This window comes from Aythya marila, assembly GCF_965140915.1.
Source record: "Aythya marila genome assembly, chromosome: 17".
Taxonomy (NCBI): Eukaryota; Metazoa; Chordata; class Aves; order Anseriformes; family Anatidae; genus Aythya; species Aythya marila.
In genome coordinates this window covers 2,004,874-2,028,390 of record NC_139058.1, presented here as the reverse complement: position 1 = coordinate 2,028,390, position 23,517 = coordinate 2,004,874, and the positions used below count along the sequence as shown (strand labels likewise).

The 23,517-nt window shown below is 44.7% G+C and overlaps 2 protein-coding genes across 5 annotated transcripts in view; one reads left to right on the top strand and one right to left on the bottom strand.

Annotated features, from left to right (window-relative positions):
* The first annotated feature begins 724 nt into the window (after positions 1–724).
* On the top strand, positions 725–10,030 carry TRAFD1 (TRAF-type zinc finger domain containing 1). Its single transcript, XM_082774259.1, has 12 exons — positions 725–770; positions 1,019–1,082; positions 2,120–2,255; positions 2,329–2,382; positions 3,381–3,795; positions 5,113–5,376; positions 6,188–6,258; positions 6,456–6,671; positions 7,627–7,759; positions 8,055–8,364; positions 8,753–8,825; positions 9,185–10,030. Exons 2-12 carry the CDS (start codon positions 1,033–1,035, stop codon positions 9,227–9,229), a joined length of 1,767 nt encoding a protein of 588 aa, XP_082630385.1. The 5' UTR covers positions 725–770; positions 1,019–1,032; the 3' UTR covers positions 9,230–10,030.
* A 490-nt stretch (positions 10,031–10,520) lies between these two features.
* The window catches only part of HECTD4 (HECT domain E3 ubiquitin protein ligase 4), a 70,112-nt gene continuing 57,115 nt past the window's right edge, over positions 10,521–23,517 (bottom strand). For all 4 annotated transcript variants that reach the window (XM_082774255.1, XM_082774257.1, XM_082774256.1 and 1 more), the window contains 15 exons: positions 23,307–23,514; positions 22,784–23,007; positions 22,544–22,695; positions 22,252–22,358; positions 21,801–21,924; positions 20,789–20,979; positions 19,862–20,008; positions 18,896–19,015; positions 18,607–18,762; positions 17,676–17,779; positions 17,140–17,361; positions 16,553–16,719; positions 15,882–16,077; positions 14,919–15,141; positions 10,521–14,456 (listed from right to left, as the gene is read on the bottom strand). In XM_082774255.1, the coding sequence (XP_082630381.1) occupies positions 14,320–14,456; positions 14,919–15,141; positions 15,882–16,077; positions 16,553–16,719; positions 17,140–17,361; positions 17,676–17,779; positions 18,607–18,762; positions 18,896–19,015; positions 19,862–20,008; positions 20,789–20,979; positions 21,801–21,924; positions 22,252–22,358; positions 22,544–22,695; positions 22,784–23,007; positions 23,307–23,514 (2,478 nt within the window). In that variant the 3' untranslated portion in view covers positions 10,521–14,319. The remainder of the gene's footprint in view (positions 14,457–14,918; positions 15,142–15,881; positions 16,078–16,552; positions 16,720–17,139; positions 17,362–17,675; positions 17,780–18,606; positions 18,763–18,895; positions 19,016–19,861; positions 20,009–20,788; positions 20,980–21,800; positions 21,925–22,251; positions 22,359–22,543; positions 22,696–22,783; positions 23,008–23,306; positions 23,515–23,517) is intronic.

Genomic DNA, 23,517 nt, shown 5'->3' with positions numbered 1-23,517 from the left:
GTTTAACGTGAAGACCTGTCAAGGAGTTTGATTTCTTTTGCTCAGCGTTTGATCCTGGAATTCAGAATATGCCACGGTGCTGCGTTTAGGTGAGGTACCGCCGGCCGCTTTACAGCCCTTTGGCCCATCGGGGACAGGGAACGGGTCTGTTTTTATGCACTTTTACTGAAGAATGAGGCATTTGGTCTGGAGAGGCGCCAGGCCAGGCTGCAGGAACAGCTTGGCAGCAGATCTGAGATGTGAGAGGAGCCAGGGTTTGGTTCAGGAAGGCAAAAACCTCTGGAAGCAGTGACCTGTGCCGCACCGCTGAGGCGGCTGGGGAGCCGTGGTGGGGCTGGCTTAGGTACAGGAGCGAGCTGGTTTTGGAAGGGGCACGTGTGTAAACATGTATTTTGTTTATACATGTGTTTAAATGTTTATATATACGTTTAAATGTTTATATTTATTTATGTATTTATACACAGAGCCGGATTGCTCGAGGCGCGAGGCCTTCGGGCTGTGAGGCGATGCCCCCCCCAACCCCAAATCGCCTCAGGCGGGGGGCGGGGCCAAACTTCAAATCCCCACCGGGGGGGCGGAGCCCTCAGCCCGGTGACGTCTGCGTCAGCCAATCGGCACCCAGGGCCGTTCGAGCGGTGACCGGCACCCGCTTGGACCAATCAGCTGGCGGCGGGGGCTTGCCACCGACCAATGGGGAGGCGGGAGGCGGGCGCGGCGGGGCCGGTCGGAAGCGCGAGACCGGGCCCGGCGGCGGCTGACGGAGGAGCCGGGTGAGGGGCGGGGGGCGCCGGGCCCTGAGGGGGGGAGGGCCGGGGTCTCGCCCCCTGCTGAGGGCGAGGAGCACTCGGGGACCGCTGAGGCGTTTTGGGGAGCGGGCACGGAGCCCCCAGAACCGGGCGGGCTCGGGGTTGGCGGCTGTGGGGGGCTACGGGGGCTGTGGGGGGCACCGGGGCCTGAGGGGAGCGGGCGGCGGTCGTGTGGGGGCCGCTGGGTGCCGCTGACCCGACCTCTCCTTCAGCTCTCGCCCCCAAAATGGCCACGGCTGCGGTGCCGGAGGGGGAAACCCGGCTGTGCGGCAACTGGTAAGAAACGAAACCGAACGAAACCGGGCGGCGGGGAGCCGGGAGGCGGCGGTCAGGCTGGGAGAGGGGCCGGGGTGGTTCCTCTGTGCAGGCGCAGAGCGGTTTGCACAACCGTTACTCACCCTCCTGACGCACCTGGGCAGAAGCGGAGGCGTTGGGATAAAAAGGGAGGCTTGGCTGGCAGCGAGGAGGGTGGGAAGTACATGGCGTGAAGGTTTCCTCGCAGTTGTGTGGCTCAAAAGCAAAGATGTAAAAAATAAATAAATAAAAAAAAAATCAGTAGGTGCATGTGAAGTGTCAGTTGTTTTCCTTTGATAAGTTATCACCCCTCAGAAGCTCCAGCGTTGGTAAACATTTATTGATAACGGTGTCATTTCAGAAGTTGCATCTTAAATACCAGCAGCTAAACATCATGTGTTTTCCTTTTTTCTGAAGAGGACATTGGAATCTAAACAGTTTTTTGCAGTGTCCATCTGGTTTGGTTGCCAGAAGTTACGTGCAGCGTAGGCGCCGCTGCTGGACTTTGTTGTTTGTCAGGCTGTTTGCTTCTGGGGGCCTGGCAGGGGAGAAAAGCGATCAGATGTAGCGTTTTGTCCTTGTGGCAGGGGAAGGTAAAAGCAGTAGGCTGTACAGGTAAAGATCCAGCACAACAGAACCAGTTACTAAATTTTTCCAGTGTTGGACTTATTGCCGAGCTATGAGAAGCTGTGCCTTTCTTTTCAGGAAGAAACTTTTATTTTCTCCAATTTAACTCAAACCTGGTGATAACTTCTGTATGCTGTAAAATTTATCTTTCACATAAAGAAACTAATCCACCATGAATCTTCATGCTTAATTTGTGACCTTTGTATGTTAAATACATTCATATCCTGACTACACAGGAACGTAGAAGCCTGGTGGGCTCATTGTTTTTTAGTTGCTTGGTTCTATAAACTACGAAATCCTATAAAGAAACAAACGTATGAAAGCTTTTTGAAAAAACAGCTTAAAATTGTTGTATGTTTTCTGAAACCTAACCTCTGTGATTCTTCTTGTAGCAAAAAGGATATTCCTGTTCCCAATTTCACCATTCATGAAATCCACTGTAGCAGAAACCTCGAAGTGTGTCGCTACTGCAATGAGTCGATCCCCAAGTCCGAAATGAAGAACCACATCGAGTCGGAACACGTGCAGGTGATGAGCACAGTTCTCCCCTAAAGTTGCTGATTCCTGTGGCAGTTAATGTGATGAGATCTGTTTATTGCAGGTTACCTGCAAGTGTGGCATGAAGGTAGAAAAAAGCCTCTTGGAGGATCATGAGGTTGGTGCACTTTATAATTACGTACACTTGGAAGATATTCTGGTATTTCCAAGCACTGATTCCTGAGTCTTTCTGTCAGCAAAGACCTGGATTCCAACCCGTGATTTATGCAGCACTTTTATTTAACCATGCTTTCTAAATTCACACACTTTGGAAGAATGTGTTGGGAAATGGCTCAAGCCTTCACATCAAAGTGGTGTATTTGTTCTTGTTGGTGATTAAGATGAAAAATGAGGTGTAATACTTCAGAAGTACAGGCTGCAGCTAACTCATTTTTTTCATTCCATTAACGTTATGCATTTCTGTCTCTGTTGCTGTCATTGTGTGTTTTACTACATTGTTGTGTCCAAACAGACTTTTAAAAAAAACTTGCAAAATGAACTAAAACAGGACACAGTGGTATTTTCGAGTTATTGAATCCAGTTCTCTGCTGCCATAGTCAATCTTGCTATATATTTTGGTATTTTACCTTCCTTTGGGCTCATTTAAAGAGAATTTTGGAAGTGCCCTGCAGGTCTGCTTATTGGTGAGGAATAAAATGACTTTATTTGAAGATATGTCCAGTCCAGAGGACTGGAAGTAGTTCATCCTGCAAGTTCGTGTGCAGTAAATGTGCTGTAAATCTGCTCCCCAATATAACAATAACACAAACTAACACAGCTGTACTCAATGAAACGTGGCTGGTGCTGGTTATAAATACCACATCTAACTCTAGCTTCAAAAAGCACTGGGTGAATTTGCTGTTCAAGCATTACAAACTTAGACAATATTCTGAATATTTGGAGTTCTTCAGCTGGCATCTTTATGAGCACACAGGTTATACAATGTGCTGTTCTTTTATTTCTCACGTAGTATCTTATTTCAGGCTGCTCTTCGGTGTAGCTTTGTATCTGGCTAAAGAAACAATAGGCAGCTCAGCTCTCCAGCAAACTGAGAACCTCCCCCAGCTCTGCCTCAGTTTTCCATGCATGAAGAATAATCTCTCTTTCTTTTTTTAGGCATCAGCGTGCCCCTTGCGTCCTGCGGTCTGCCAGCATTGTGACATCCAGCTTCCTTTCAATAAGCTTCAGGATCATGAAAGTTACTGTGGAGCTAGGACTGAGATATGTAGTGGGTGTGGTCTTAACATAATGGTAAAAGACCTGAAAGAGCACCCTCGAGTCTGTGGGAAAGAGGTGAAACAAGCCAGAGTAAGCAGAACAGTGCCTCGCTTTGAGGACGAGGATGCAGATGCGCACTTGCGTGCCCTTCGAGACATTAGAAACCAGCTGAGATCAGATAACTACCCCGGGCCCTTGTGGAGAATGCCCAGGGTGCTAGAAAGGCAGATTTATAGCAGCTGTGTAGGAGACAAAGCAATTAAGGACATTAGGAGAAGAAATGTTTCAGCAGTACAAAGAAGTCAAAGTCAAGGTAAGGTGTAGATGGGAGTAATCATTTGCTTTTAATTTGACAGCTGACCCAAGTGAAAGGCTTTGTAACTGATTTATGAGAAAATACTCAGTAGTGAAAACTGTGGAGGCAATGTGACTGCTACTATTTTACTGTGGAACAGAACTGCAAATGTATAAGCCTCCTAGTCAGAGGAGTGCTGAGATACCCGGTGCGAAAGCCCAATCTGCTGCCTCTTCTATCGTCTCAGAGAGTGTGTAGCTTAAAAGTGAAATTGGATTTGTTTGCTCACTGCAAATTCTGTCAATTTTTATTTAGCAGCTGCCTCTTCTTCAGTTAAGTAGAAGGGGAGGTAAGATCTGTGTGCGGGTTCACACACCTAGTGCGCAGCGTCTCTGCAATAACAGCCTGCCTGGACGTAGCTGAGACTGGTAGAAATGCCTCTGCTCGCTCCTAAGCCTCTAATCTCCTAGCTCCACGTGCCGAGGGGCCTGTCACGTTTCAGACATGCCCTTTCCATGAGCTCTCAGCTAAAAGTGTGCTCTGCTTTGTGGTGTGGGCCGCTCGGAGGGTTTAACACTGCAGAACACTAAATTACAGTCTGCTGTAGGAGACTGCCTGGCTTGTAGAAATAACTTCTGGGCTTAGTTCATGGAGCTAAAGGCGTGGAGAGCTGTAACTTGTCAACTTGTGTTGAATCCCAAGCTGTGCTCACAGTTAGGATTTGTATGCATGTTGTAAGCTTTGGGTAGAATTCTGGTGTAATCAGGACAAGTGAAATGCCAGTGATGCTGGAAATACGGCAGCGTAGGGGGGAGCTGAGCCTTTCTTTGGACACCATCAGCTCTGTCTTGGGTGCTGTTCTGAACAGCGCTGTTTTCAGCATAACTTTACTACCAGGAAACGTTTTGGGGATTTTTCTTTTGTACATGTGTAATCCCCAATGCTGTCAGGTGTAGTACTCCAAGCAGTTAGTTTCCCCACCTGTATCTTGAAGGCCCGGACCGCAGTGTTACAACTGAGGGTAGGTTACAGAGCTTTCCTCCATGATTTTGTTTAGCTCCCATCACACTTAGGCTCAGCCCTTACCTGAGCTTTTGGTGTAAGACAAACAGCTTTTTTTCCCCCTTTATCTGCTTGTTACAAACAGAAATAGGATGACTGCTTTCTTCCCTCCTCCCAGTCAATATGAGGAGTGTCCTTCTAGGTTTTGAAGCACTGAACTCCTTGAGTGTCCATGTGTGAAGCACTCTTGGTTGAACTAGTGTGACGTATTTAAGTGAGCTGCTTGTTGCAGGCTTAACGTTCTCTAAAATTTATGATATTTATATTTTGAAGAGCATGAACTGGAGCAGTGGGAGAGAAATAAAAACACTAACTCACTCTATGGAGAGCGGAACGCCAATTTAGACTACATGCTGGCCCTTAGCCTGCAAAGTGAGAATCCTCACAACGATGCTGCAGCAGAAATTGACAGTGACTTCTGGGAACACTACTACACCAAAGAGTCTGTGCCATCTGCCTGCCCTGATGAAACAGACAACTCAAATATCTTTTCTTGTGACTCTTTATTGTCTCTTAGCACTTCAAACCACGTAAAAAGTAAGTATAAATGCTGTTTTCTCTTAAAGTTTGAGGGAGGAGAGAAAGAGAGTTCTTGGGTTCAGAGTGCTAAAGATTGTCTACTGATGTCTTTAAAACATCAAAATGAGCCTTTGAGACTCCCTCTATATCATTTTTAGATATCTAATGCATAGGAGATTAGAATATGGTCTTCATGGAGTATCTAGACTTTTTTTCTTTAAATTTTTTCTTCCTCAAAAATAGTAATACCTCTTAGAAAGAAGTTAAAGACAGCAAGGGAAGAAGAAATAAAAGCTATAATGGATCTTTGATCTTGATATGTTCATAAAAAAATTCTTTTTAAATCAGAACAGTTTGGAACAGCAAAGGGAAAGGTGGTGATGCTATTCCAGGGATGCAGCAGTGCCTTCAGTTCCAAATGAAGCGCTTGTGTACCCAACTTGATGTTGTTCTCGGGGGACTTTTAGAAACAAATTGATGAGAGATTTATAGCAATTGTAGCTGACAGGGAAGGGAGACCCGGGTGAGCCCTAAAGTGCCACCTTATTTTGAAAGGAAAAACAGTGCAAAAGGGTTTACCTGAGGTGGTAATATGCTCGTGTGTCAAACCATTTAATACATTTCTGACCCCAAAAGATTGTTCTGACTCTGGGTGATGTGAAACTTGCTTGTGAAATTCAGCAAGTGGGACTAGAGTAACTGCCTCCTCAGCAGTTGCTCTGGCTGCTGTCCTGTGGAACAACAGATCTGTCGCTTAGGAATTAGGAAGTTGAGTTGGTCCGATTGCAGCTGACTTGTGGTAGAGGATATAACTGTCCTTACTTTGCAGGTGATGAGATCATGTTGCCGTGTGAGTTTTGTGAGGAGCTCTACCCTGCTGAAGATCTGATTCTTCATCAGGTGTAGTACTTCTCTTTGTGCTGTATCCAGGGGCTTGCAGTTGAGCCTTTTTTCTGTCACCATGACTGAACAAGGGCGCAGTGTTCACTCGGTGATACTGTCAGAAGCCTAGCAATTGTATCTTTGCATAGCATGATTTTTAAAACCCGCATATGCTAAACGTGGTAGCTAACTTTTTTGTTTTAATTGCCTAACAGACAGGTTGTAACCCAGCAAGTGCCTTTGCCTCGTTCAGTAAAAGAAGCTCCTCTCCAAACCCACGGAAATACGATGGGCTGCAAGACCTTGGTTCCAGAAGCTGTAGGTCTGTTTATTCACCCCAGCACCAAGCTGTCCAGGCAGAAGCAAACATTATCATTCCCTGTGAGTTCTGTGGCATCCAACTAGAAGAGGAGATCCTCTTCCATCATCAGGTAACAGACAGACCTCGATCCGTTCTGCTGCATGTAGTTGTTCAAGAAGTATTCCAAGTGCTGTGCCTTTGGGGGTGGGACATTTCAGGAATCAGCATAACTGTCCCCTGTATCGGGTCTGCCTGAAGCCTCTTGGTTCTGTCTGAACTGTTGCGGTATGCTGGGGCTCTTACTGAAAAAAGAACAATCACTTTGAAAGCTCATATGGAAACTGAAAGAAATACTGTGCAATTTCAGGGCCTAAATGTTTGAGCTGTGTGTGAAAGTTAGGCTGAAACCAGGGTGTGTGAATCGAAACTAAGGGGGGAGAGGTGTGCAAGCCTATACCCTGGGTAGGTAAGAGAGGAAGGAAACAACACAGACTGCAAATGTGGGAAGTAGAGAAATGCCTTGGAGGGTAAAAGGTAAAGAGAGAGTACAGGTAAAAGCATGAATGTATCTGAAGCTGGGCCTGAGAGAGAAGCGGTGCCTTTATGAAGTGATGGATGCTGCAGGTTGCTTTTTAGGGTATTCTGCTTCTTCCATACGTCGCTGCCTCTTCTACTACAGAAAGCACACCAGCTCTTGGTACTGCTGGAACTGCTGCTGCTTTTTAAGAACGATGGACAGGTGCCAAGTAGGCCGCTTGGTGCTTTAGTGCTTATTCAGAACACCCCGTAACAGACCGAATGGTCACCGGGTGGTTGGCAGCGAGGCCTCGCATTGCAGGGTGGTTCTGTTCAGCAGGGCTGCCTGATGCTGCCAGGCCCAATTTTCCTTAGGTCCTGTGGTAGTGAGCAACTTCTCCTAAGCTCTGTGATACCCACACGTTCTCTCACACAACAAGCCAGTGTATGCCTCTTCCTAAAAACAAACCCCTAAAAACCTTAGTGCTTTTGGAGGGTGATGCTTTGTGATGTTTTTACAAGAATAAATTTGAAGGAGCTGTCATTTAAATCCCTGTGGTTTGCTCTAGGATCAATGTGACTTGCGCCCAGCCACAGCCAGCCCAGCTGGCAGCTTCCCATCGCAGCAGTCGGCGTCTCCTCAAGACAACAGGGAGAGAAGAGAATCGCCAGAGCTGGTTCGGAGGCGAATCAGGCATCAAGGTGTGGGCAACACACAGATTTTTATGAACAGTGCTTTCCTTTACGCTTCCAGGAGCACTGTTTGTATTCCAAGCTGAGTAGATGTTATCTTTTTCTGTTTCCAAAGTGTTAAAGTCTTCAGTCACCTCCCATTGCTCTAGTTTTACATGGAAGGATTAAATCTCTGAAACTTGGTATCCTTACAGCTCTCAGTTACAGAGCCCTGTGCTGTTGGACTAGAAGTTAGGTCTAGTTCTGTGATGTGAACACATTTTGCATTTACTGTTCCTGAATTGCTCTCTTGGTGTCCTTTCAGGAGATGTTTCTCCTCGGTGCATAGAAGGCTTCAGGCAGCAGAGGCTCAGTTACCCTGCGCGAGGGCCAAGGTCGCTGAGCAACGCGGCAAACGCCAGGAACGCACCACTGAGCTCGTCGGGAACAGTGAGAGCCGGTGAGGCTCTGAGCACGAGGGGGAAGCCGAGGAAGGTGGCCGGGAACGAGGGGAGGCAGAAGAGCAGAGGTGCAGGCGAACCTGGTGGGACAGCGCCACGCGTGAGACCGAGCCCCAGCTTCCATGCAGAAGCCTTCACGTCCGGCTTCTCGGGTACTTCTCCAACCCGGCGCAGGTAACGCCTTCGCTTGCTGAGGTCCTGAAAACTGCTTCAAGCAGCTGCCATAAATACAATTTTTTTTTGTGATGCCTTCATGGCTCAATGCCTACTTCCTTTGCTGCTTAATCCTGCTTGCTTTAGAAGTAGCCTGAATCACCTGTGGTTTTTCTTACATTTTGTTAGTTTTTTCCTGCAGTGCATGTGTATCGCTGAGGTTCCTAAAGGCAACGCAATAGAGGGCTTGGGTCATCTGCTACAGAAAATAACTGTTAATATTCAGGAGAATGAAGGGCTTTTCTCTAGAGCTTCTGGACTCCCTGGTGGGGAGAGACTGTGCTTATTTGGCAGTGAGAGCACAAGTTTGCCTGCTTTGTCTGAAAGTGTCCCTGTTCTTCCTCTGCAGCTTCAGAAATGAAGGAGGGAGGAATCTGGGGCTGTCGGATGTGCCAGGCGGCTTGAGGAGCAGGAACGTCAAGGTAAGGGCGAGTGGTGCTCTGCTCTGTGCTCTCAATGCCTCTGTTTCAGAGTACCTCAGCAGCCAGCTCTTCAGTTTTTCAGTGTACAGATGTGTTAATGAGCAAAGTGTGCTGTTGCTTAATGTGCTGTTGATTTGCTGGGCTCATCCTGTTGAGCGGGACTGGTTAGGAAGAGAGGATGTTTCCCGGTGGTTATCCCTCATGTTGGTGCTGAGGGGAGCCGTCCACCTGCCTCGTGCTGCAGAGATTGTGTCAGGCTGATGAGCTACTCGCAGTCCTTTCTGCTTCAGTGAGGTTTTATTCCATTGCTTTTTATCCAGTACTCCTTGAAAATAGCATTTTTTTCACCTCTCCTTTAGGCAAAACCCCAGAGCCCTGAATTTGGTTACCTGGAGGACAAGTGACCTACCACGTATGAAAACCATACCTAGCACTCTACGCACTCTTACTATGCACTATAGTACTTATTTATCTGAGCGCAAGTAATTGCTGTATTGCCATGTCATTGGAGACTTTATATGAATTTAAATTTTTATGGGCAGTGATCATTTTGTATGTATTTTTAATTTGTGAGAGTATACTACAGGTTTTTACTTCTGTGACCTACACTAAGCAACATCCCAAGCTGCGTATTTGCTAACGGGCTCCTGCCTAGAGCCCCCCATCGTCCGTGTTTCCATGGGGCTTTTTGCAACACCCTCTGAAGGAGAGTTTCTTCGCCCTTTCTGTAAGCATGCTCCCTGCCCCTCGTGTGCTACTTACTCTGCAGCCAGCAGCGCTGGATGGAGAAAACCACAGCGAGCTCCCAGCCAGGACGTGGTAGGGGACAAGGGGGGCTTAGGGCTGGGAGCCCCTCACCCAAAAGGCGTGGGGTTGGTGCACGGGAGCACACTGGGTGCTGCACAGGGGCTGGTCTCTGTAACGCAGCCTGGGCTCAGGGATCCAACAGTGGAGTTTGGTTTGCTCTGCTCTCAGGGGCAGTGGGGGCGTTGCTGAGCCTGCTCCTGCTCCTCAGGCTTGGTGCTGGGTCCTTGTGGTGGGGGCTGTGCCCTTGCTGTGTGTCCTGGATGTGGCTGGGGGAACCCTGAGTTCTGTGGTGGTTGAGCTCTGATCCCAGGCTGGCATAGTGAAATGCTTTTTAATGCTGTATTGGTCAGTGCTTTTTAAACTCCTTGTAATAAAATTTATCTAATGAGACCCTGAAATGTTGTGCAGTGAAATCTCTTGCACGAAGCGCTGTTGCACTGCAGAAGGGCGTGCAAATGCTCTGTGAGAGTAAGTTTCATCACTGCAGGCTTAATGACAACCTATTCAGAATCATGCTGAGCAGGCTTTATTTATTTGTGTTCCATTACTACCTGCACCAGGTCTTTGTCAATGTGCTCTATGAGCGCTGTTAGCATCCCCTGTGCTTTGGCACAGTGTAAGGGAATTAGTAACGCATAGGCTGGAGCAGGCAGAGCTTAGATAATGACTGTGGGCTGCAGCCTAAGGCTATTACCTGGGTACAGCAGCTGGGGATTAGCAGGGCTCGTTAGCCAGTCACTCTTCTAGGGCAAGGCTGGCATTAGAGGCCTTGCTGTGTGCTGAGGGCTGGGGCTCTGCTGCCAGCGGTGTCACATCAGCTGCAGCAGCGTGGAACAAGACTGAGAGGATCCTGGTTCTAAAATAAAGACATCTTACGGATGCTTCCACCAAAATGTAAGTGTTTATTTATACAAGAAAAGCAGAATAAATGTATTAAAAAACAGGTGGTAACCAACCTTGCAATGGCAGTTCCGGGGAAAACTGGCAAGATAAAGGAACCTACGCTGGCTCTGCTATTTTAGGAGAAGGTAGCAGGATGGCTTGGTTCAGGTACTGTTAGTATGAAAAACTACTGAGCTGACACCATGGCTTAGGTTGCATTATTTCTCATGCCTAAGAAATAGTGCACTTTCTCCATTAAGAGAAGTGTTAACAATCATTTTACTTGCTTTTCCTTTTGTACAAAATATTTACATTCCTCTTGCAAGTAAATATAAATTACAGTGTATTTACCCATAAAAGCAGGTGGGCTGCAATTTCATTTCTCGTAGTTCTAATCTGCATCAGTACAGCTTCATCACGGGACGATTTCTTATTATTTCCAGCCCCAAATAAGGACACAATACATCTAAAGGGATGTTAAGAATCTCCTTTATGCAGTGTACACTGTATGGCCAAGAGCACTTAACAGGTTAATGCTGTGTACGGTACCGAGATGGACACACACCAAGCTAGAACTAATACCCAGCTTCAGAGTTTTTCCATTGTTGAGTATAATTTTACATTCTGAGTATATATAAAAAGTCACAAACCAATCTTTGTTTTGACAAACAAGCCTATTACAGACAATGTCAAGTTCATTTAAAGCACAAGTAATGATGATTAGAAAAGCTTTTAATTAAAAGGCCATTTGTGCTACAGTCCAAACCCCTGCAGCACTTCCTTCCTAGTAACGAAAAAAAATAAACAAAACCCATCAAACACTACAACTTATCCTCTTACCGGGATCATAGTATTCTTCAGGACAAAAAAAAGTCAATGAAGGTTATTTATTAGTGTGATAATTTTCCTGTATAAGGAGCTTAATTTACACAGCAAAGTGTAAACAGCATTGACTAAGTTTGTTATTTGTAATCATAAATAATTAATTGTAATAAATACTTATCAAGTAATTTTACAGCACACTCTTCAGGGCCAAGATGCAGATATGTTTCTCTCAAATGTGCCCTCTGGAAGGAGAAGCCAGACATAAGCAGCAGTTATCTTACAGCTGTAATCATAGCCTTGGAACCATTGGCATACCGAGTTCTCAAACCCCTGCGCGTGAGGTATTTGACTGCACTGCAAGTCCCCCCAAAGGATTAAGGGCTCGAAAAGAGATTTAATTGAAAACCAACACCACAATTGCACTTCCATCACTAGAAAGAAACTCCAACCACCTCACTGCCAGCAGCACCAGTTCTGCCATGAAATGCAGTTGACGCTCTTTCCTTTTCCTTACAGCACCTGTTTGAGAATGCACATCCAAGATGGGAAAAAATGGCCCCAAGCCCTTTCTTCTGCTCAGTTTTCCCCTTTGTCATTGTAAATGTTACCTGTGTTGCACTTACTCTGAATGATTTCTCAGCTACATATATGCTTCTACCAGGAAATGGACAAGATTCAAGAGTAAATATTCTTCCTACATGTATCTGTTCCTGTGAAAGGGAGGGACATACGCAATAGAAGGGTAACAGCTTTCCTAAGCACAGGATTTGGAGACTCTGTATGCCAACAACTATCTCTACAACTGTTGCACACACTTCTTTCCATTCACTCACAGAAGAACAAGAATATACACACTTGTTTAGGCTTTTCTCTCGCACTCACATTTTATCTTCCAAGTACCACACACTCATAATTCCCAATATTCACAATAATATACAATAAATACAGGTTTTTCAATTCCCATGACCACCGACAAGCCAAATTAGTGTATGCTGTCGTCTAAAGAGACAAAATACCAACCTTGACGTACAGTTACACGCACACCATCATAAACCTCTCGTGTGGCTGATGTGCACCAAACACATCAGAAGAAAAATAAATAACTCGTGGCTCAGTACTGGCACTTAACTTACATATAGTATCAAGCCAAGGAGCACAGCAGTAGTTTCAGTATGCTTTCTTCAGTTCTTTAGCACGCAGGCAATTCTCACTCGTGTCTGGCTCTACGAGATTAACAAAGCAACGCCTGACTTTTAAATGCTCCCACTACCGTGCGACGCTTCTACAGGAGCAAAGGAAGACGCACACGTTGATGTGCTGTTTTGAAACCACTGCAGAACATACTTTGAAACAAGAAAATTAAACTTGGAGAACTGCGCTCTCTCCATAGTCTTCCATTATCTTTCCATACAAAATAGAAGCTTTATCTTCAACCAAATAACCTTCTGCCTTCCCCTCACCTCACTCTCCTTTTAGGTGTCACTTTTCTAGGATAATTTACTCTTAGATCAAAAGATCAATCATTTTTGAGTACAAATACAAGTTACAGGTGTTTTACTCAGCACTTGTCAGGCCGCCCCTGCAGCACGGTGCCCAGTTCTGGTCCCCACAATCCACAAAGATGAGGACAGACTGGAGAGGGGCCAAAGGAGGGCCACAACGATCCAAGTGCTGGAGAACCTGCCCTGGGAGGAAAGCCTGAGGGTGTTAAGTCTGTTCACCCTGGAGAAGATTCCAGTGGGACCTCAGCACAGCGCTCCAGTACTTAAAAGGGTGGCTGCAAAGGGAACGGGAGGCTCTCCCCTCCCAGGGAGCCACATGGAAAAGAGACAGGGCAACAGGTACAAGCTGCACTGGGAAAGGTTTCATCTTGGTATAAAAAAGAAGGATTTTAGAGTGAGAACAATCAATCCCTGCAACAGCCTCCCCAGGGGTGGTGGTGGAACCCCCATCAGTGGAGGTCTGCAAGATGCGGCTGGACTGGGTGTTGGACGGGCTCATCCAGGCTCCCTTTGCCCAGGAACGGCTGGACCTGGAGATCTTCCGAGGTGCCTTCCGACCTGGGCTGTCCTCTAACTCTACAGCTCTGTGATTATTCTGAAAGCTCATTTGGAAACGGGGTGAAGTCACAGATCGTAAGCTTGAACTGTGGTATCTTACACCATACAGAGAGAAGCCATTTTGTTTCTGCTAATATTTTAATTACAATAAAGAAATTATTTTAGTACTAAGCAAAGCAGACATTTAAGAACACCTAGGGCAAGAACCCCACTGAATTACGGCCCCTTTCACTGTTCTCTCAGTTATAAACTTTCCTAATCACAAGTGTCCAGCTGAAAGCCCACGTTCATTGTGGCAGCTCCCCGTGTGCTTGCTTATAATTAAAAAGTTACAAGAAAATGGTGGAAACAAGCATGCAGTTTGGCAGCCTTTCCTGCTCTAAAACTCAAGCAAGTGCTGGAAGCCCTGCACATTCTCTGACTGCAGAAAGGAAAGGGACTGTGCTCAGCTCCGGCAGGCACCCAGCGGTGATTCCCTCCCCTGGTTCTTTCCCCTTTGTACTCAGAAATGTTTCGAGGGAGAGCGATCCATGAGCCTTTACCCCTGAGTTCTCCCAAACTCAGAACGTCCTCACTTTTGTTGTGTTGGCATGGGTAATACCATTCTAAATTACAAAATTAGAAATGTACATGTTTAAAGGTTTTTCAAAATTAAATTATACACAAACTGGTCTTTACTAAACTATCCTACAAATATTCCACAAACAAGGCAGCAAAATAACCAGTCCACCACAAAATCTACAAATACAAAATGTAAGTCTTCCAGTAATTATTGTAACGGGAACAAAAGTTCAGAAAATAAATTAACCTCCAGCTTGTCACACAGTGTTACAGGAGGTATTTTTAAGTGAATTGAAGGGTTCCAACATTAGCAGTTATGAAACAATCCAGAGTCACCTCTAGGCGTTCCCTTTGTCCTCTCAGCCGCTGAGTGGGTCCTCCCGGTAGTGGATGGCGTATCGCAGCTTCTCCAGCATTATGTCCAGCGAGGAGTACTGAGGAAGTTTGATCATAAACATGCACGTCTCGACACGGATGTACCGCGAGTCTGGAGAGCCTGCAGGGAAAGGAGCACCAGCTGGTTGAATACATCCTCTATTTTTCACCTCATTCTCCAGAAGCATCCTGCCCCACCCCATGCTTCTTAAGAACAAATATCAAAAGAATACAATTCTCCGTAATTCTCTGAACCTTAAATGGTGCAGTCCCTTTTGCCCAGTTTTAAGGCCAATTTCTGTTTGTTCCATTGTTTAAAAAGCATGCAAGACAAATACAGAAAATCTTACCATCTCCAGAAGGCACTGTGTTAAGTAGTTAATATTTGATATTTATTTTTACAGAATTACATGATTTAAAAATAGGTTATTTTCTTATTTGTAGCCATAACTACCTGCCTCTTTTTAATTTTATTTTTTTTTGTTAATTAAATCCATGTTTAAATTAAAAAGGGGGAACTGAAGACTAGGACCATGATGTGAGCAGAACTGATTTTCTGTGCCTTCAGAGACAGCAAACACACCTGCAGCTCCGTCGGGGGGTGCAATTTTCATGGGGTAAGGCGGGACGTGGGCAGTGTCGGGTCCTCCATCCTTGCAAGGACACGTGAAGGGGATTCGTTCCTGGTTACAGGCAAACTTTATGAACTTGCAGAGTTCCTCCTGGGTGAACATCTCCAACGCACTCCAGAAAAACTCGATGTGCTGATCAGTTTCCATCAGCCCCACCTGGTACATGGTGTGTGCCTAAACCAGAAAAAAGACAAAATATCCACTGCTGCTTTCTTCTCCCTTGGTAGATCTTCCTCACTTAGACTAAGAGGATAAAAGGTGATGGTAACTGCACCTCCCTCCCTAAAGTTGTCTGCCTTTTCAAAATCATTAAGAAATCCAACCACAGCAGACCATTAATATACACAGTTTTGTATCTTGTCCGCCCATCAGCTTTTGTTACAGGCTCATCCTAGTCTGTCTGCGCTGCAGTGCTGGTGGAATACATTGCTTTTTTGTTTAATATGCAGGACTGGTGCAGTTCATCACTGCTGCTTAAGGAAAACAAAACAATACTGATGCTCTTTGATAAGAATATTCTATACAAAAGATTTTTTTGAAATGGTATAGTTCTTATAGTATTGAAATAAAAGTATTTAGAACCAGAAATTGTCTGTTGAACATTAGTTTTAGATTTCCAGAGGTTAATTGCTATTTGAAATAGGGGCAGCAGCTCTTTCAGACCTTAAATTCAATGACAAATATTAAGTAAAGCTTGATAAGGAACAAGCCCTGCTGCTGTTATTCCCTGAAACCTGTGAAATCTTAAAAACTTCTTTGGGGACAGAGGGATGTCCAAGTACAGGGCAGTGTGCCATACACACCACCACAGTGTAACAAGCAGAAGGTTCTTCTCTGACACCTTCCATGGGGAAAGATCCTCCTCTGCTTGTCAGTCGGGCAGGTTTTGCCAAAGAAGCTGCAGTTCTTCATACCTTGAGAAACTCCAGGTTGATGTATGGAAGCCCACACGTCCTCAGCTCCATCTCAAGGGGGGTCAGCGTAGTCAGAAGCTGCAGGGGAATGATAGAGCCAAGCCCCGCACGCACTGCAGTCATGCACTCCGGAGTCTGCAGCTCACGCATCCTCAAGCTCCTGATTGCAGTTGCATAAACATCCTTGTTCTCCCACCTGCAAGGGCAGAGATTCAAGACAAGAAAGCAGAGTGCTTAGGAACCCACCTGCGCTATCCCCGAACTGTTACTTACAGGAGGGTTTTATGGGGAGGTTGGTTTTGAATAATTGACTCTGACATTTAGCTATTTACATTCTGATGCCTCCCAATTCAAGTCCACTTCAGCTTTCTCCTCTCTCACACTCACGTCACCCATTTCTCACAAGCCCTGTAACTGTGGGTGTTTACTTAAGCCGCAGGCAGTCGATAAGCACTGCTCCTCAACCATCTATTTCTTACAGAACAAAAACAACAAGTAATGCCAGAGATCCCAAGTTCCTGCCAACAAATGTGAAGTGTTCCCAGCTTGTTGTAGCCTTCAGCTGGTTACAAAAGCTTCTTGGGAGAGCTTGGCTCTGGGAAAATTATTCCAGAGATGCTTCTCTTGCACGTAACCCACTGCAACATCCTGCCAAGGAAGCTGTTACTCACCCCACTGGAACGTGCCTGCCTCTGGGACAAAGCTCCACTTCTTCCCCCGTCATGGTCAGGTAGGTGAATTTGCAGCATGGCTTATTAGGGCAGTCAGGGCTCTCTGTCGCTAGATGCTGAGAAGCAATTTCTGCACACAGAGCTTCCAGTTCAGTCTCATCATTTATCTACCACAAAAGACAGGAACAGTACCCGATGACCAACATGTCACAGCATCTCGTCCCTGTGACTCAGGTGAGGTATCAGCACGGTGTATGAGGTGCATTGGTTATATCACCTGGAGACATCACCGACACCAGCAGGCAGTAATTGCTTTGGTTCGTTACTGCCTGGTTTAGCAGTGTGGAGTGTTAGTAAACGTTTCAAAAGTCTGCTGAATAGTCCTGCTGCACCTGGCAGATTGATTTGGAAAAGCTGCTCATCAGGATGTAAAATCCTGCATACAAAATAAGCTGAAACACTTTGTGACCCTGCTCAAGTGACTGCGAGCAGCGAAGTTGACCATTACCAGTCAGTAAATGTAGCTGTTGGTGGAACACCGTGCTTATGGGGGAAGCCCTGAAGAAAAGAGAAAAAAAATTGCTTACATTTTCAAATTTTTTTACATAGTTGTAGGTGAGGATGTCAGCTTCCTGGAGATCAACATCAGGATCCAGTGGCTCTCCTACCAGGGTCTTCCAGAACGAGGGCAGGAGGTCAAGTGGCAGGGGAACATCTGCTCGAATTGCAATACCCAAAAGCTGCCCAAAGAAGTGAAATAGCTGCTCCTCTGCATAGGTTATAGGGCTCGGCGTCAAAATGTACTTCCCCTTTAGGAAAAAATAAAAATAAAAATAAAAAATGAGTAAAACTAACATTTAAAAATTGATGCATACCCTGCAGGTCCACAAATTAATGTGATTGTGAAAATAGTGGTTTGAACAAGACAAATACCACCAAATTGTCTAAGAGAGGATTTGCTCAGTTGGAAGGGACCTTAAAGATCACCTAACCCCAGCCCCCTGCCATGGGCAGGGGTGCCACCGACTAGATCAGGATGGCCAAGACCCCATTCAACCTGGCATTGAACACATGCATTCATGGAAGGAAAGGCAACTTCATTTCTTGCACTGAGACACCACACCTTGTTCTTATTTACTGCAGAGCTTGGGCACAGCAGGAGAAGGGAAAGCGAGGAGCTCTGTAACTCTTTACAAACTTGCCAAAGGAAGTGACGGAAAGATCCACCTGCAAGAGAGAGAGGCAAAATAATGAAGTGCTCTCTTAGCCTTGTTACCATTGTCATTTAATTCAGAATTTGCTGTTCTCCTTGAAATCATGTTTCAAGCTTTAGATTACATGCTTAACCTCTCTTACTGCACACGCTTAAACAATGGTGGCGTAGATGCCAGCCCTGCCAGCCTGTTATTCATACTCAAGTTCACATTTTAATAGTTTAATTACATGCAAAGATATTCATTGAATTGCCTCCTGCTGAATCCTGAAATAATGCTTTGTCTTCCAGCACTTTGTGTGTAAGACTAGCACGAACACTTGTTACACCAGTTGGCCTGCAAATGGAATTCATAACTCGATTAGAAGATGACGGGTGCTATCTTCATAACAACAGAGTCCTGCAGGCAGCACATTTCCACAGCTAAAAGCAGCGAGGCAACGTATTAGAAGTCACTGTAAATACTAAGCTGTGGAAGCAGCATTTATCTCTTCAGAGATATTGTCAGTAACAACCATGGATCTTCAAAAGAAAATTACCCTTGAGAGAAGGCATTAGGCGGCCCTTTGTTCAGTAATAGGTACAAAAGTTCACAAAAAGTTAGCTAAGTTGTATGCTCACACAATTCCCTGTTTTATTAGAAGATGTAAATAAACCGGCTTGCTTAATTACTGGAAGATTATATTTTTTTCCATCTGCAGGGCTACAAACACCACAAAGGTAACGCTGCTCCTTAAAGGTAACAAGCCACATTCTGGTGGAAACTGGGGTTCCACTTGGAGTAAATTCTCACAACTGTTGCCAGTGTCACCTACGCGTGAACTCTTTAATCCTGACTTACTTGTTCCATGAACCTCCTCCCCTGTGAACCGAATGTTGAAGGCGTACGTAGGGTCTCCACCACTGGCGAGTTTAACACAGAGCTGCGAGGATGGCACGCAGGCTAGCTGCCGTGCTGCCTGGCAGAAATAGGAGTTTTCTGAAGAACGGATCTCCCCTGTTGAAAAACAAAGGAAGATAAAATTCCCATACTCGGTATTTTGCATTAACAACTTATCTGAGCTTTGTTAAGACAGATCTGATTACGATGGATTAAAATGACTTTTGAGGAGGATAAATGTTTCCCTTACCTCCAACTATCTCCAGGGGATCCAGGGTGATTTCTGGGGCCGCATGATCTGCAGTTCTTTGGACAGTGGCATTCAGCACTCTGTTCATTACAGTTACTTTTGTGTCATAAAAGATTAAACCTAAATAAAGAAATGCATATTTCAATTATTTCAATTGTAATCTACCCCTTTACAATCTTGCTTTCTGAAAATCTTCAGTAGCCAATGATCTCCATTCGGTAACTAAGAAATGGCTAATACATATTTTCAAATTTATTTGAAAGCATTTGCTACTGATGCTTACTAGAAGAAGTGCACTGGATTAGGACACTGATGAACACAATTTTACTGTTATAGAAATAGATCCTAGCAACTCCACCAGAAATTCTGTTAATCAGAAACGCTGCCAAATAGCTTTCAGAAATCAGAGATGTTTTGACAGTAATGCTGGAGGAAAGAAAACAAGATAAAAAGTAGTGCTGTCACATTGCCTTCATGGAGAGCCCAGATTTATGGGGGAAAGAACTCTGATGAACACTCCTCACTTCTCCATACCAGGTTCCCAAGCGTTTTTCTTTTTTTTAGCTGTGCCAAAACAAAAGCCTTTGCATGCTGACACATCCGGTGAATTCTGTATCTTCTCCTTTTTCAGATTAATACAAATTATAGAAAGTTCTTGCAAGAATCACCCCCCCCGACACCACCTCCTGCCTTTAAAATAGGAAACCAATAAAAAACCTAAAAAGTGCCCTTGGGTTAATGCCATTTTGGACATGCACAAGTGACAGCTTATCTTGCTAAGAACATGGCCAATAAGCCAGCATTAGTGCAGTGAAATCACCACCTTGCACTCCCTTTCCCCTCCATACCATCATTTCTGTCACACATTTATATGCATTAAAGTTTTTTTGCAAAATATACTAAGTAGTTCACCATGGTGCATAGCACAGCCTTTCAGGCAACAGCCATTCTCCCCGAGAACCTGACCTTTGGCCTCTTGCAGCAACGCAGCAATACTGTTACTGTACATCTCGGTCTGCCGAAGCTCCACCAGCGGTAGGAAGAACGTCTCTAATGTTGTATTGAGAGACTGCAGCAGTGCAAACCGCAGGCGTAGACTTTCAACAGGAACATCTGAAGTGGGAAAGATTCAGTCAGAGATAAAGATGTTCCCTACCTGCTGTAACGTCCATCCTCCCAGTGGATTCAGTCCAGGAGCCACAGGAGCTTCCTTCGAAAGCAGCCCCTCCTGACCCCTGCACATCAAAAGGGCTGACAGCACAAGAACAGCAGTGAACCACGACTTCTCTTCCTGGATGTTAAACTCCTGGGTATCTGAGTCCACTATCTTTAATCATCATTAAATTTCCATTCATGTGGAAAAGCTCTTAAAAGTAACTTCATGCTTCGAACAGATTTAGGTGATTAAAGTCTCCCTAGGTCCAGAATTGAAATCCAACCATTCTTTCCTCCTTCAAGCTGAAAGACTGAAGCCTGTTATAGCCTGGAAGGTGTGCCTGGAGAGCACAGAACAGTTACAGTGCATTTAGAGACCTGGACTCCGTGTTCCCCATAGTACGCATCTCCAAAGGAATGTCCCAGCTGTCTGGGACAAAAGCACCAAAGCGAAAGCACCCTATCATAAGCACCAAAGCAAAAGTCAGTTGTAACCCTGTGTTCAGTCACTTCAAGCTTGGAATCTCTCTCTGCTCAGTAAACAGACCTGAGAAAACTAATCTCATGTGAAACCAGGGAGCCTGGATATCCCTGGGAGCCTCTCTTCAAAAGATTCAGCAGTTCCAGCAGGTGCCTTTCCTGACAAACCCATAAACAGCATAGAAATAAGAACACAAAGCAAGAACACAGAAATAAGAACACTACAAAGCAATTCTAAATGCTATAATCTGCACATACTTAACAGACAGGAAATTCTGGGATCTGCTGCATCAGCTGGATCCAAATAGACTTCATGGGGATGGAGCCGTGCTGGTGTAATCGCAAGGTGGCGACAAAGCCTGTTAATGTACTGAACCAGGGCCACGTCCATCTCCAGAGTCCATTTCCGGGACGCTTTTTGAGCATGTCTTGCATCAATGCAGGCGCACCTGAAACATAAGAGGCATTACACCTGTTGAAATGCAAAGGCAGTACTGCTTACTAAGAGCATGTTCAGCACAGTTCCACGTAGGGTGCTCTACTTCTCTCCCTTTTCTTAAGGGGAGCTGTTTCATTACAAGAATTCCAGTTCAAGAACTGATTCCAGTACAACAATTGATTTATCACCAGTACAAGAACTGATTTATCAACTGATTTATCACTATTATTAAATAAGAAAAAAGAAAAGCACATTAAACTCATCTGCTGCACTAACCACTTCATGTTTAGAAGGAGATACAGGGGAAGGGAATGGATGCAGTTAGCTTGTGGACTGGCACAGGAAGATAAGGAAGATTTGTTTAAGGGACTTTCTTCCTGTACAATATTAACAAGGAAGTAACAGTTCCCTCTCTGGCATTATTACTGATCCAGTAAGAATGCTGCCAGTTTAAATAAATACCCAATAACAGAACAGAAAGTCATTGCAGAAGGAGACCAGAGACTGCTACCAGATCAATCTATAATTCTCATCAGGCCCCTTTATTATACAATCTGGAAGTAATAAGGGCAGTGTGGCAAATGATTTTTTGTTAGCTTTAGTGTGTACAAGTCAGGAACCTGCACTTTTACATCACAGTGACTCTCTGAATGGACGTTTTAAGAATCTAACCAACAATTTTCTCTACAGGTCTTGCAGCCATGGATAGAAGTTTGCTTGTTACTAACACAGTGGTTAAAGCTACGTGGAATAGGAACACCTGGGATGAATTTGTTTAAAGCAAGCACAATTAATCAGCATCTCATTTACATAATGGTTTCCAAAACTTACCTTTCAAAGTGTAGATCATATCCACAGGACAGAATAGCTCTCCACACACTACGGATATCCTGTTTAGATCGGTCAACGACAAATCTGTGAAATCCATCCAGCGTCAAATACTTCTCCTCAGGAACTGAATGTAGAGATACAACCATCAGAGAGTTAATGACTTCCTATAAAGTCTACACACCACACAGGAAAATGATTGGTGTACAAGACAACTTCCTCCTGGTTTTACCCAGCCCACCATGCCTCACTTCTCGAGTAGTTCTAAACACTGTGCTATTCACAGGTCCAATCTAGCCTGGAATCTAAACTTAAAAAAAAATACTACTAAATTAGCCCAATTTAAAACAATTCACAACAAAGACAAACCAAATCATTACTTTAAGCATGCCAATCCCAAATGTATTTTCTTTTTAAGATATAACAGTGTAGGAAAGTTTTATAGGGCTACTACCTTCCTGTTTCTTTGTGGGGGACTTTTCAGGGTCCTTCTCTTCAGGTTTGCTCTTCTCAGGAGATTTTGGCTTTACAGTAGGTTTCTTCTCACTTAAAGCTGTTCGGCTAACGGACAAAATTAATATTAGAATTAAAGTTTCCTTATGCCCGTTCAAAAAACCCAAACCATTGCTCGGTGTCTGTCAGACACATCTTCCTCTTACAATCAGTACAAGGAAATACAGAAGAAGGTCAAAAAATCTAGATCCTGAGGAGAAATCAAAAATTGCCAGTAGGCTGAAGACACTAACCTGACACTATTGAGCACAGACTTCTCTTTTGTAGGCGGTTTTGTAACTGGGCGCTTGGTGCTCACAACTTTCACTGGATGCTGCTCTTTGCCCGCCTTGTTGTACTTGCTCTTGTCAAATTTCGGCTTGGGCACACCATATTTCCTTAAAATCTTCCAACACAAGAAAAATGAAAAATTAACCAACACTTTGGAGTTACACACAAAAAAAAAACACTGAAAAGAGTTTTCAAAGCACTACCTGAGTAAGCTGGTCCTCTAGCACCTTCTTTGGAGGGCGGACATTTGTGAAGAACACATGAAGAAGGTTTCCAGGAGTTTGAGAATTTATCTGCTCTTTACTAAGATAGATGTCAGCAACCTTAATCGGTTTTGTTGGAGTTAGGCTCAGCATTTGCTCAGAATGGACGCAGCTCTTAAATATTTCTGTGAGGACTTCCCGAGCGCCTGGGACCAGTTTCTCACCTAATACAGAAATACAATACAGTACAAAATACAGTGGCAACCCTTTAGGATTTGGAACACGAGAAAACATTTTACATTCAGCTAGAATATTACATTACACACCAGCTGCTCTGAGAGAAAATCACTAAGAAAAATTCTACTAGCAGATCTGACCTCTCTGCACTTTAACACCCCATTTATAATAGAGAATTGAATGCCTTCACCTCTTTTGCCCAATACTGTAATTATTATGAGCAACCACATAGTCTGACCTCTGTATATCATAGCGTGAGATATTTACCTGTATGAAAAGCACATACCTTTTATTGACTTATCATTGAAATAGTCTTCTAGTGCTGGGCTCCCTTGTGTGTCAAATAAACTCTGATTTACTGTAGAAACAGTTAAAATCTCTTCAGTTGACATTTCCATCAGTTCATCTTCACCATCCAGACTTGACAAACCAATGAGGTCACTACTGTTAAACAGACTGGCTCGGATTTTCTCTATTTTAGCTCTTGACCTTATCTG